This window comes from Humulus lupulus, chromosome 7, assembly GCF_963169125.1.
Source record: "Humulus lupulus chromosome 7, drHumLupu1.1, whole genome shotgun sequence".
Classification (NCBI taxonomy): domain Eukaryota; kingdom Viridiplantae; phylum Streptophyta; class Magnoliopsida; order Rosales; family Cannabaceae; genus Humulus; species Humulus lupulus.
The window spans coordinates 166,651,633-166,663,730 of NC_084799.1; the positions used below are offsets into that span (position 1 = coordinate 166,651,633).

A 12,098-nucleotide genomic window follows, 5' to 3' on the forward strand; every position below is an offset into this window, starting at 1 on the left:
TCCCGAGGCTTGTGAAACTCATGAACCCTAGTTCATTGATCACAGCATTGGGATTCAACATCAATAAGAACACTAAGTGGACGTAGGTCATTACCATCCAACTGAGGCCGAACCACTATAAATCGTTTGTGTCGTTTGCTTTCCATTGGATCTTTCTTCTTGATTTCATCTCATTTTATATCGTTTATCTGACTCCGTGTCGTTGACCAATATAAAGGTCGGTCAACACATTTATTTTCTTTCCTTCACTTTTTTTATCCTCTTTATTTTTTTCTCTCTCATTTTCTTTCCTTCCTACCAAACACAGCATAAACTCCTAGGAGAAAGAGAAAATGTGAGAATAAAAAGTCTAAGCGGTTGTTCTGGCAGTGTCATTTTTACTGATTTCTATAACTAGTAGTGTGTTTATAATTGTTTGAAACCGAGTGTCCAAACCGACATTAGAAAAAGAAAAAAAAACAAACAAACAAAATGACCCAAAATTGTGTAAACTCTTAAATATCTTTGGAATACAAATCGCGACACCCTTCCCAATTCCACACATCTCCGTCAAAACTTCGTTTTACCCAAGGTTTGAAAATTAACGTCCGGGGACAAACCCCTTCTCACTTGGAAAGGCCATATGGGAGTGCCACTATGTTGTATACTTATAAATATGTCAAGGGGCTAAAATTTCAACAAAATAAATAATTAGCATAGCTTAATATACTATAAACATGAAAGCACAAGAGTGTCTCTTTTTTGTTAATTTGGTAAGCGAATATCTAGAAAACAAAGATCATCAAACTACCATGGCTAACCTAATATATATCAAAATGTAAAGATTGAGCCCCAACCCACACCGTGCACTCAATTTCATCAAGTGTGCATCAGCAAAACAGGACCAGAACTTATCAACATGGCACTTTTGCTGTTCTGTATGTATATATTATATAGTTATATATATTCCTAGTTAACCAAACATGTACACATGACCAAACTGTACTAATGCATGGGCAGAACCATATTTGCAGAGAATACTGAATAAGAAATCTGGTGATGCGATCCTAAAACAGCTTCAGTGCAAAGACATGGAATACTGGTGGTCCAAATAATTCTGAATATTCTTAATGGCATCGGTGCAAGTTACGAGTCAGAACGTAGCTGAACTTGTTCTTCGAAGCTGGTATTTTGGTTCAGGAGAGGAATCATGTTCGAGCATACTCTCAACTTCCTAAATAGGGGAAAATGAACAAGACAATAACATTGTTAATAGAAACCTCCACATAGGGATCACAACTCACAAGCAGCCATTACATTTTAATAAAGAGCTTCATAGTCAACTATCATGCCAAAGGGAGTTTCATCAATTTGACCGAAAGCAGCATATAAAAAGTTGTGCCTGCACAAAGAAAAGATGCATAGATAGGCACACTGGCACATCACTACTCCTAACTTAAGAAGTGGTGCTTTCCCTGTTTCTCAAATATTACAGAGCTAGGTGAGAAACCCAGTTTCAAAAAAAAAAAAGTAATCCTATGTGCTGCTACTACACAGTAATGAGTATAATACCAATAGGTATTAATTAATCCTAAAAGCAGAGACAACAACTAGTGTAATGTAAACTCTCAATTCAACCGCAAGCTCCTAAAATTATTATAATACCATGTACCAATGTAAAAGTAAGCATCTGAACAGTTTGACTCTGTATTTCACCTTCACTAATTACATAAAAATATAACTTTCTCACATATATGTTGCAATGTAAAAGTAAGCATCTGAACAGTTTGACTCTGTATTTCACCTTCACTAATAACATAAAAATATAACTTTCTCACATATATGTTGAGCCTGTAGACAGAAAAAGGCTTAAAGCATAAAACACTTAAAATAATGTCAGACAAAATAACTGATTTAAAGCTTGAGGATGGTTTGTTCCTATTCCATTTACATTATTTTCTTCATTTTCAAATTTGAGTCTCTGTAAACTTCAACCTAGATCCAAAATGCTAAACTTCCTTATTTCATCATTCAGTTACCTAAGTCCAAATTCTTGAAATTTCAAGAGCATTGATTTCTAAATTAGAGTATAATTCTCCATGATCATTTAATTTTAATCGTAGTGACAAAACACCTTCATGCATATAAACCAGCATTTAAGAAAGCAAAAAATCCTATACTACAACTCCGAGTGCATCCTCATAATGCTATTGGATGTGAAGCTTTACTTATCTTCACTTACCCATTAAATATCTGAGGTACATAATTAAAAGGGCCGCACATCCAAACTAAGGATTTTTTTTTTTTAATTTTATATCTAAGATCTCCGCCTAACCTTACAATATTTGGGGACCAAGAAATAATAGCAATTGTTATGTAGGTATCCAAGAGGGACTCAAACCTCAGACCTAGTGGGAGCAAACCACATGCCTGGCCATTAAAGCTACCCTCTTGGTACTATCAATGATACTTATCTATACAATGTCAAATCAATTGCACTGTTAATCTCTTGGGTGCTTCCCTTGTAAAGCTTATATCACTCTGAAGGAAAACCTTAGAAACCAAATATTAGAAATTAAAGATCAGAAATGAAATTCTCACCATCTCTTTCTTCAGCATTGAGTTCTCCTCTTCTAAACGTGAAACCTTGCTCACCAATTCATTGTGGTAAGCCTGAATATATCCACAATGAATAATGAATAAATCAAGAAAATTAATTAGCAAAAGCATGTTTTAACACATAGAAAATCACATCTACACTTATAAATATATACCTGCTTTCTAGCTCGTGATCGGGCAGCTGACTCCCTGTTTTTTATTTTTCTCTTAAGCCTCCTTTCCATGCTCCTCTCATATGCATCTGATGCATCCCTTTTTCTCCCTGGAATTGTTGGGTCTGACAAGGTACCAAGTGAAGGAGATGGCGATGACAAACCAAATTTATGTGGATAACTCTGTGGGGTCACTGCATCAATGGGATGCAATCCTACAGCAGGACTAGAAGAAGCTTCGGCAAAAAGCCCTGCTTGTACCAGGAAGTCTTCTAGAGTTGTTTCACCAAGTGTAGCCTGTCTACCTTGGTCTTTCACATGTTCATTGTACCTCCGCTTCTGCCCTTGTTGGATCTCTTTCCACACATCATCGACCGTCTTGCCACTCAAACCTCTAGCCAATGTTAGACTAGCCTGTCGTTGAAGAGATGACGATAAAGAAGTGTTCTCCGCATCAACCGTACTGTATTCCTTAGTTTCAGTAGTATATATGGTTTGAAGAAGCTCGTGGAGATTCATACTTCCAAGTGGTTTGCCCATGTCTCCCAGCTGGTTATTAACTTCATCTAGAGTCAGGCTGTACCATGAATTCTGCCTTGTCAACGAGGATGGCTGAAAATGAGACTGCTGGCCACTACCTTGAGATGCCATTGTCTGAATCCCCATTCACCTAGCATTCACTGCCCACAAACCTTCCTATGCTGCTATGCAAAAATCAATAACTACCACCCATCAGGCTCATGCAAAAATCAATTTCTCTTGTCATTGATAAAATCTTTAATAAGTGCTTTCAAGAGCCAAAACAGCACGAATAAAAACACAATTTTGATTCTAATTATTTCTAAACTTGTCAAAAAGTATAATATCATTTTTGTTTAAGGCAGGGCAAAGAAAAACCCATTTGTCTTCTTTTTCCCCTTTTCTTCTTGAACTTTTTGATAAATAGGAAAGACACTAGCAAATTATGTTAATTTTTCTAACCAGAACTATACACGCAGTAACTGACGCAATAAAGGCTAACTCAAACACTTCCATTTCGATTTGGCGTCACCACCACGTCCAAAAGAAAAAGAAACTTTCTCTGTTCTTTTTTCTTTTTTCACTTTTCAGTTCAATAGTACCCTCAAACAAAAAACACAACACCATTAAAATGAGACCAAAAGAAAGAATACCCATCTAACCCATTACAAAAAAAATTAACACAGAAGCTGATAAACAATTTATACAGCTTAATTACAAATAAATTTTCTATAAATCCGTAAGAATCCTCACAAAGCATAAAGAGCATCAATTGTGAAGAAAAAGATAATAAAGCTGCAAAAAAAAACACTTACTATTACAGACATATATATATTTATATACCTGTTTGAAGATGGAGAAATCAGAAGAACCCGATCTGAAAGGGACTTTGTCGTTCGGGAGCTTTAAGAGTTACATGAAAGAATTCAATTCAATCCAAAGAAGGAATGGAAAGTAATAAGATTAAGGACTAAACAATAATAAATATTAAATTGGGATTGGGGTTGGGGTTATGTGGAAAATGTAAAGAAAGAAAGAAATAAAGAAAGAAAGGGACAATTGAAGTGAGAATCAGAAGTGAATGAATCCAAAAGAACAACGTTGTTGCTACTGAAACTTGTTTTTTGGTATCAGAGTTTCAAAACACCACTTTCGCTTTCAATTAAGACCAAGGAGTTTGTCTATTTGTTCTTTCTTTTCTTGTGTGAGCCCAATTATCATGCCCACTGCGTTAGTGCCAGGTCGGCTCACTCAAATTTCTCTATTTTCTTTACTATTCTCTCAAGTTTAAAACTCATTATTATTTTGATGGCCCATTACATAAAGCCCAACCCAATATAAAGCCTGATTGTTGAGTAAGAGTAACTTACAAAATAATTTGGGAATTTCCTCAAATAATTTTGACAAATTTACACTTTTCCACGTTGTTTTAGGTGTTGGGATTTTGTGTCCTAATTAAAACATAAGTTTTTTATAATCTCATTTTATTATCAATAAAATAATAGAAATCATTTTTGATTTAGTTAATCACTTTGTTCACATGTGTTTATTTTCATGATTATTTGTTTAATATAAACTTCTATTAAATCCCAAGCATATAGCTAATTTTATTTATAGTGACGTAATCACAGTGGAATATAAATATGATTATATGTTCAAAATAAGTTAGTCCTAAGAATAATCAGTGCACCGGATTTACACTGACTTGCCAATCTAGGATATGATCTACTTACACATTATGGTGTTATGTTCTTTCCAGAACATTAGCAAAGTAATAAGATCGGATGTATTTGTTACGTCGGACTGGACCGATATTGACAGTTGATAAGATAAGTAAACATACAGTTATTATCTATTCTAGTCATATCATATAGTTGACCGTATGTCAATTCAATCTCAATTCTGAGTAGTTAGTATTCTAACTGATTGTATTATTTGAGTTCTTTGAATTATTCGTTACTAGCTTACCCTATGGACTAGCCCATACTTACATCTTGGGAACTCGGTAGTATAATTGAGTGAGAGTGTTAATCATAGATATGAACATCTATAGCTTCTGATGAAGAAGTGAAACGATGGTTTCCTTTTAGTTTGGTTCATGGTGTTAAATGATAGAGATCTCATTTCAGTAATTAAATTAGTTTACTAAAACATCATTTACAAGGAACTAAGTGTTTTAAGGATAAAATACAATGAGGGGTAAGACGGTATTTTAGTCATATCTCATTGTAAACCGTCTATAGAGGATTAAGTGAAAATTATGGTTGTAACGATGGATAATTAATAGCGTATCTATATTTGTTATAGAGCGTTCTATGAATTCAAGAATACAATTCCGAGTCTATAGTGGAGTCACGAAGAATTTCTAAGTTAGTAAATTTATTTGTTAGATTTATGATAACTTATTGGAGCTTGATTTCATAAGCCCAAGGTGTTAGGTTCATTTTATGTTTGTTTTAGAGATTGTTTTATGTTATGTTTTTGGTTATTTAGGATTGTTTAGTGCAAATTTATGCTTGTTTTCTTCTTGTTTCAGGTTTTAATGGTCAAGTACATAATATGGAGTGAAATGAGAAGAAACATATTAAATATGATGAATAAGATGGATTTAGTGTTGATTGTGGAGTTTCAAGACATTATGTATGGAAAATACTACATTGAAGATGTTTAACACACCTCGTTTATGCTTTATAACGCAAGTCTGAGACTTCAAGCCACATTTTTACCATGTTTTCTTCACTTTCTGGAAATACTTCTAGAAATAGAAGTTGTATATATTTCTCTTATATTTTCATAGCTTTTTGAATCATTCAATTCAGAGTTATATCGAAGGAGTTATGATCAAAATATGATGAGATGACGCTGCAGGTTGTTCGAGACGAGTTCAGTTTTATTCTGTACAAAGTAGCGCCCTAGCGCTATTATACAGCGCCCCAGCACTGCCGAGAAACAGAGAGCATGATTTGATGTGGGTTGTAGCGCCCCAGCGCTATCAGTTTTCCAGAAATGTGATTTGCGATTTATCTTCAGCGCCTCAGCGCTATCCTGTAGCGCCCCAGCGCTAGGGTCTGTACGGAAACGGAATTTAGGGGAATTTTCAGGGGTAATCTTGTATTTTCATGCAAAAATGAATTAGGGTATATAAAAGCTTCCTTAATGACGTTTTTAAGGAGGAAGGAGATGAGATTAAGCAACAAGGAGATTAGAGAAGAATCAAAAACCCAGAGTTCTTTTTCTTTATCTTATGTAAAATTCTATGTTTATGTTTGATTTAGTCATGTTTATGAACTAAATTTCTATTTAGGTTTTCTAATTGACTCTCTTGAAACTCTATTATGATTTAATGCATTTAACTATGCCTTCTTCATCTGAAATCTATTCAATTTGTGTATTATTGTGTATGTGATTGACTGAGCACCTTTTACATACGATTTATGAATTTGAATCAAAATCTTAAAAGTGAGATTTAAATATGCTAAAATTGAATAGACATAGATTTCAATTTAGAACGAGAGTATCAAATTGGTTTATGTGATTTAGGGTTGTATTCATTGCTTCTGATTGTTTGAACTAACTATAGAAATATAGGGAATTCACATTAGGTCGAGTTTTATATTTCTTAACTCGAATAGTTAACACTTTTGCATGCCTATCATTTCAGTGAGAAGAGTTTCAGTAGTAATTGAATTAAAGAATAATAAAGTGGATAGTAGAGAAGATTAGGATTCCTAATTGTTTCATAGTGAATTTAATCCTTGTGTTCTTGTTATTATTTGACTTCTGCAATTTTCATTTATTTCCGCAATTTTCATTTATTTCTGTTTTCTTATTTTCAAATTTCACAAATCCAGTTTTCATTAGCCAAATAGAAACTAAAAATTAATTATTTGGTAATTGATAAATCAGTCTTCGTGGGACGATACTCGTTCTTATTGAGATTTATTACAAATTGTGATTACGTATACTTGCGTAACTATAAAATTCGTAACAAGTTTTTGGCGCCGTTGTTGGGGATTGATTTTTATTAATATCAATACAATTAATATTTATTCTAATTTGGTTTTTCTGTGTTAATGTCTCTAACCGTTGTGTTTGAGAATCTTAATTTCAGGTGTCAATTGGTGTATGCTAGGGCTGAGCATAAAATCCGAAAAACCGAAAAAACTGTGTACACCGACCTACCGAACAACGAAAAAACCAAAACCATTTAAACCGAAAACCGAAAAAACCGCCGATGGTGCAAACCGCCACTGTTCGGTCGGTTTTGAAATTTTGGGTGAACCGACCAATAAAACCGAAACCGACCGAACATAATAAAATAATAATATAATATTATATAATTATTAATTATTAAATTTTTTAAAATTTGTACTTTTAATTATGTTTCAAACTTTAAAATTTGTAAATGTAATTATGTTCTATATATTTATGTTTTAAAAACGCACAAAAATGGATTCCAACAATCCAAAATTTTTAATTTTTTAACTAAAACTTAAAAAAAAAAACAATAATCAATTCGGTTTGGTCGGTTTAACCGACCAAACCGCGGTCCAAAACGGTCGGTTTTTTTTTAAACTAGTTTGGTTCGGTCGGTTTTTGGATTGCACCAATCCGAACCGAAAACCGAATTCTGGATTTTTTGTTGTGAAAAAACCGCCTAAACCGACCGATGCTCACCCCTAGTGTATGCGACGTCAAGGGACTGACAATCTTTTGCCCATTAATACTGAAATTGAGAGGAGTTGCAGACAGAACAGAAATCAGATTCGGTTAGCAAAGATGGCCCAACATCAGGGCAATGTGTTCATGGGGACCCTGCTGAGCCAGCTGTTCACACACTCAGAGACTATGTACTTCCTGATGTTACTTGTAAAGAACGCCCTAGACTAATACTTACAAAACATTTGCATAACATAGTTTATAAAAGAATACCATTCATTATCAAAGTCTCAGGGGGACTTGTTTAAAACCACGCAAGTTGGCGCCATAAGTTTTAAAATAAAACATAGATTTTTATGCAAAGTTCAAAGAAACCAAAAATTAAATAACTGAGTCCCACTGATAATTTAGGAAAGTCTCTAAAAAACAAAACATAATTTAAATGGCGTTCTACGTTGATCGTTTTTCCGTCCATAGGATTACCCCACGCCATACACCCCGTGATGATAGAACTTCTCACGTCACCACGCGTGCCATAAAGAAATCCTATTTGCTACCTGGAAGGAAAGTAAGGGGGGTGAGCTAAAAGCCCAGTAAGGAAGTACAAACAAATAAGCAAGTAAGAATACAACAAATACAAACACTAACGTTCATCTAAAACATCATGGTATATCATAACATAATCGTAACATATCATCATATCATAACATAATCGTAACATATCATCATATCACAATCATACAGCATACATGATGAGCATGGATCGCTAGTTGTCCATGTCACCCTATGAGGTAAACAGGAGATCACTGGTCCTTGAATAACCTCGGCGCGTCCGCCCTAGGAGTTACGTCGCAATGTCCTTAGTAACTCGTTCGATGTATCTGACATCGTAATCTATTTGATGTATCTAACATCGTAATCTGTTTGATGTATCTGACATCGTAACTGGTTTGATGTATCTAACATCCATACACATATCACATTCAACATATCATCACGTTATGGCATTCATAATTCATAACAATTTATTCACACAACAGTCTTACCATTCATAGCATAAAATCATAGAATCTATCTAACTTCCTTACCTCAGGTCCAAGCTAAGAATTTTCACAATCTTTCAACGAGCCTATATCATAATCAAAATAACATTTCTTAGGTTCATAAAATTACTATTTTTCCCTTTCACACAACTCATGTGTGCATGGGCCATGCACACGTAATAACAGTTACACAAAACATGCAATTATTCTTAACTACTCATAAAGCCATGAAAAGAATAATGCTCGTTTTACCCATTTTACATGCACGATCGTTTTATAAAAACCACATAGTTGAATATTAAACATAATTTTGGACGTAAAAGTTGAGTTGCATGTAGCATGCATACGTGGGAACATTGCATAATAGAGACGTTTTCAAAAACGATAATTCTACATTTCTTACTTTTATTGTTTTAAAATCAATAGACATATTACATGCTTTATTTTTCTTAAAAATTTCTAAGTTGATTAAATTTCTCAAAACATTATTTTATTTTAGCTTAAAAATAAAATATGTGACAATTTCATTTATAAATATCAAATTACAAAGAATTAACCAAAAATCTTGGATTTAATTAAAATGCCTATTTTTAATATGTTTCTTTAGAAAAATAAATTTTATCATTGTGTTACATAAATGAGGTGAGAAAAATATATTTTTAAGTGTGGAAAATACATTTTTATTTAAATTATTTAAGACTTAGTTTTATGTAACAAAAATCCACATGTGACAATTAAATAACAATTTTTAACCTTTTTAAAACAAACTTTCAGCCACCATTTATTTTCTCAAAAAAATCACAAATAAATAGAATCTAAATATTTTTCTCAATCAAAATAAAGGAAAAATCATAACTTATCAAAATATGCATTCATACCATTAAAAATACAATTTTTCAATATTACCATAACTTAGGAAAAATAATTTATTCCAAAAACTCATCAAATTAATTTTAGTGAAACTCACTTCACATTTTCTTACAAAAATTCCAGCAACTATTTTTTATCATTAAAAATCACCATATTCAATTTAAAAGCTCATATTTCTCAAAAATTCAATAAAAATTCTGTAGGTAATTATTTGAGTAAAATATCATTTTAATGAGACTTAAAATCCCCTTTTTAATTTCATAAAATTAACATAACATCAAGGACATTACTTATGCATGCAAATCATCTTTTTATCAACTTTTACCCAATTATTTACAAAAAAATCAGCAAGCTTAATTCCTCATGAAACTCATCTTTTATCCAAAAAAATTCACATAAAATCATACATGTCCAAAATCTCATCATACTCTTATTATATACATGATTATAATATTACTAACATATTCACATGAAATCTTATAAAACCAATTTTCTATTCCATTGAATCTACACATGAAATCCAACAACAATAACCATGGCAATAGCATACATAAATTCATAACACCATATCTCATGAACATGCCTTTACAAAAACCCTAACATAATTCTTATCATATTTCTAAAATCATCATTTACCATTTACATAAATCAAAGATTAAAAAGATAACCATAGCAATATAACATAACATATCTCCTCATTATAAACCCTATCAAATCCATTCCCTCAATCATACCCATGAACCCTTTTTAAACAAATCATATTCTCAAAATATACAAATCATAATCATCAATCCTACAAAAATCAACCATTAGCATCACCATCAAAACCTCAAAGACAACCCATCAAAACCAATATATAGGCTAAGAAAGACCATTACCTTTCTTGATTGTAAAATCAAGAACACAATAAGATCAACACCCAAACTTCACACCCTTGTTCAAGCCTAGGGTTTTTATTTGAAAACCACCATGAGGAGGAGAAGGAACCCAAACACACACAACAAATAAACAAAGTCAATAACATATAATCAATAAAAAGAGATTAGACAAACAAGAAAAACAAGAAAACATACTCTAAGATGGGTTCTTCTTCACCTTCTTCTTCTTTCTTTCTTTCTTTCTTCCTCTCCCTCTCTCTCTACACGCCACTCTCTCTCTCTCTCTCTCTCTCTAGGTCACGGCAGCCACAAGGAAAATGCCCTCCTCTTTCTTTCCTTTCCCCTTTATTCAACTCTCCCAATAAAGCCTCACTAACACAAAATGGTAAGTTTCATTTTTCCATTTTATTTTCTCTTAATTTCTTATTATTTTCTTTTATAATAATAGATATAAAAGAATAAAGGTGATCACATTCCTATCCCAAAATAGCTAGTGTCTTAAAATTTTGATTTTATTACCTAAAAAAAATAATCCATTTCCCACTACACCACACACTACACGGCCACACTAGCCATTTCCTTTATTTATTTATTTATTTTTTTTATTAACTAAAATAAATCCCATAAAGGAAAGAATGTGTAGAAAATCTACACATGTGCACCTCATTACCATGTACTAGCACACACTAAAACACTAGAGTGCATCACTATCTACCATGCACCTTAGTGCATTCAACCATAACTCACATAATTACCTCAATTGTCACATTTATTTAAAATGTAACACTAATAGTAAAATAAACATGTTACACACTATTCACTTATTAAATTAATTAACCAAACAAACAATTAACAAATTTAAATTCAAAAGATTATACCAAACAATTCTAACAATTAAATAAAATAATAAACAATCAAATAAAACAAACAACAACTAAATAAAATAACAACACTTAAATAAAACAACTCATCACACTTAACATTTAAATAAAATAAATCACAAAATTTTAAATAATCTAAAAAAAAAATTTTTGGTGCACTACATTACTGGAGTACAATCATGCATCCAACCGCCGACAGTTACAGCCAATAATTTTAAAATTAAGCCAGCGATTCTACAAATGGTCCAGTCTACTGTCCAGTTTGGTGGACTCCCTACTGAGGATCCCAATACACACATTGCCAATTTCCTGGAGCTGTGTGGAATTTTTAAATACAATGGGGTCACTGACGATGCCATTAGACTGAGATTGTTCCCGTTCTCACTGCGGGGTGGAACTAAAAGTTGGTTGAACTCTCTTCAAGCCAAATCAATCACTACATAGGAGGCATTAGCTCTGAAATTTCTTGCTAAATTTTTCCCTCCATCCAAGGCTGCA

The 12,098-nt window shown here is 32.8% G+C and overlaps 1 protein-coding gene across 2 annotated transcripts; it reads right to left on the bottom strand.

Moving 5' to 3' along the window:
* Positions 1-711: 711 nt before the first annotated feature.
* Positions 712-4,433, bottom strand: LOC133788787 (ABSCISIC ACID-INSENSITIVE 5-like protein 2). Of its 2 annotated transcripts, none has more exons than XM_062226383.1 (4): positions 4,113-4,433; positions 2,754-3,454; positions 2,581-2,652; positions 712-1,213 (listed from the first exon to the last, which is right to left on the bottom strand). In XM_062226383.1, the coding sequence occupies exons 2-4, from the start codon at positions 3,414-3,416 to the stop codon at positions 1,133-1,135; spliced, it is 816 nt and encodes a 271-aa protein (XP_062082367.1). In that variant the 5' UTR covers positions 3,417-3,454; positions 4,113-4,433; the 3' UTR covers positions 712-1,132. The 2 variants fall into 2 exon arrangements, with proteins under 2 accessions (XP_062082367.1, XP_062082366.1); XM_062226382.1 differs by having other exon boundaries at positions 2,754-3,451; positions 4,113-4,431.
* Positions 4,434-12,098: the final 7,665 nt, after the last annotated feature.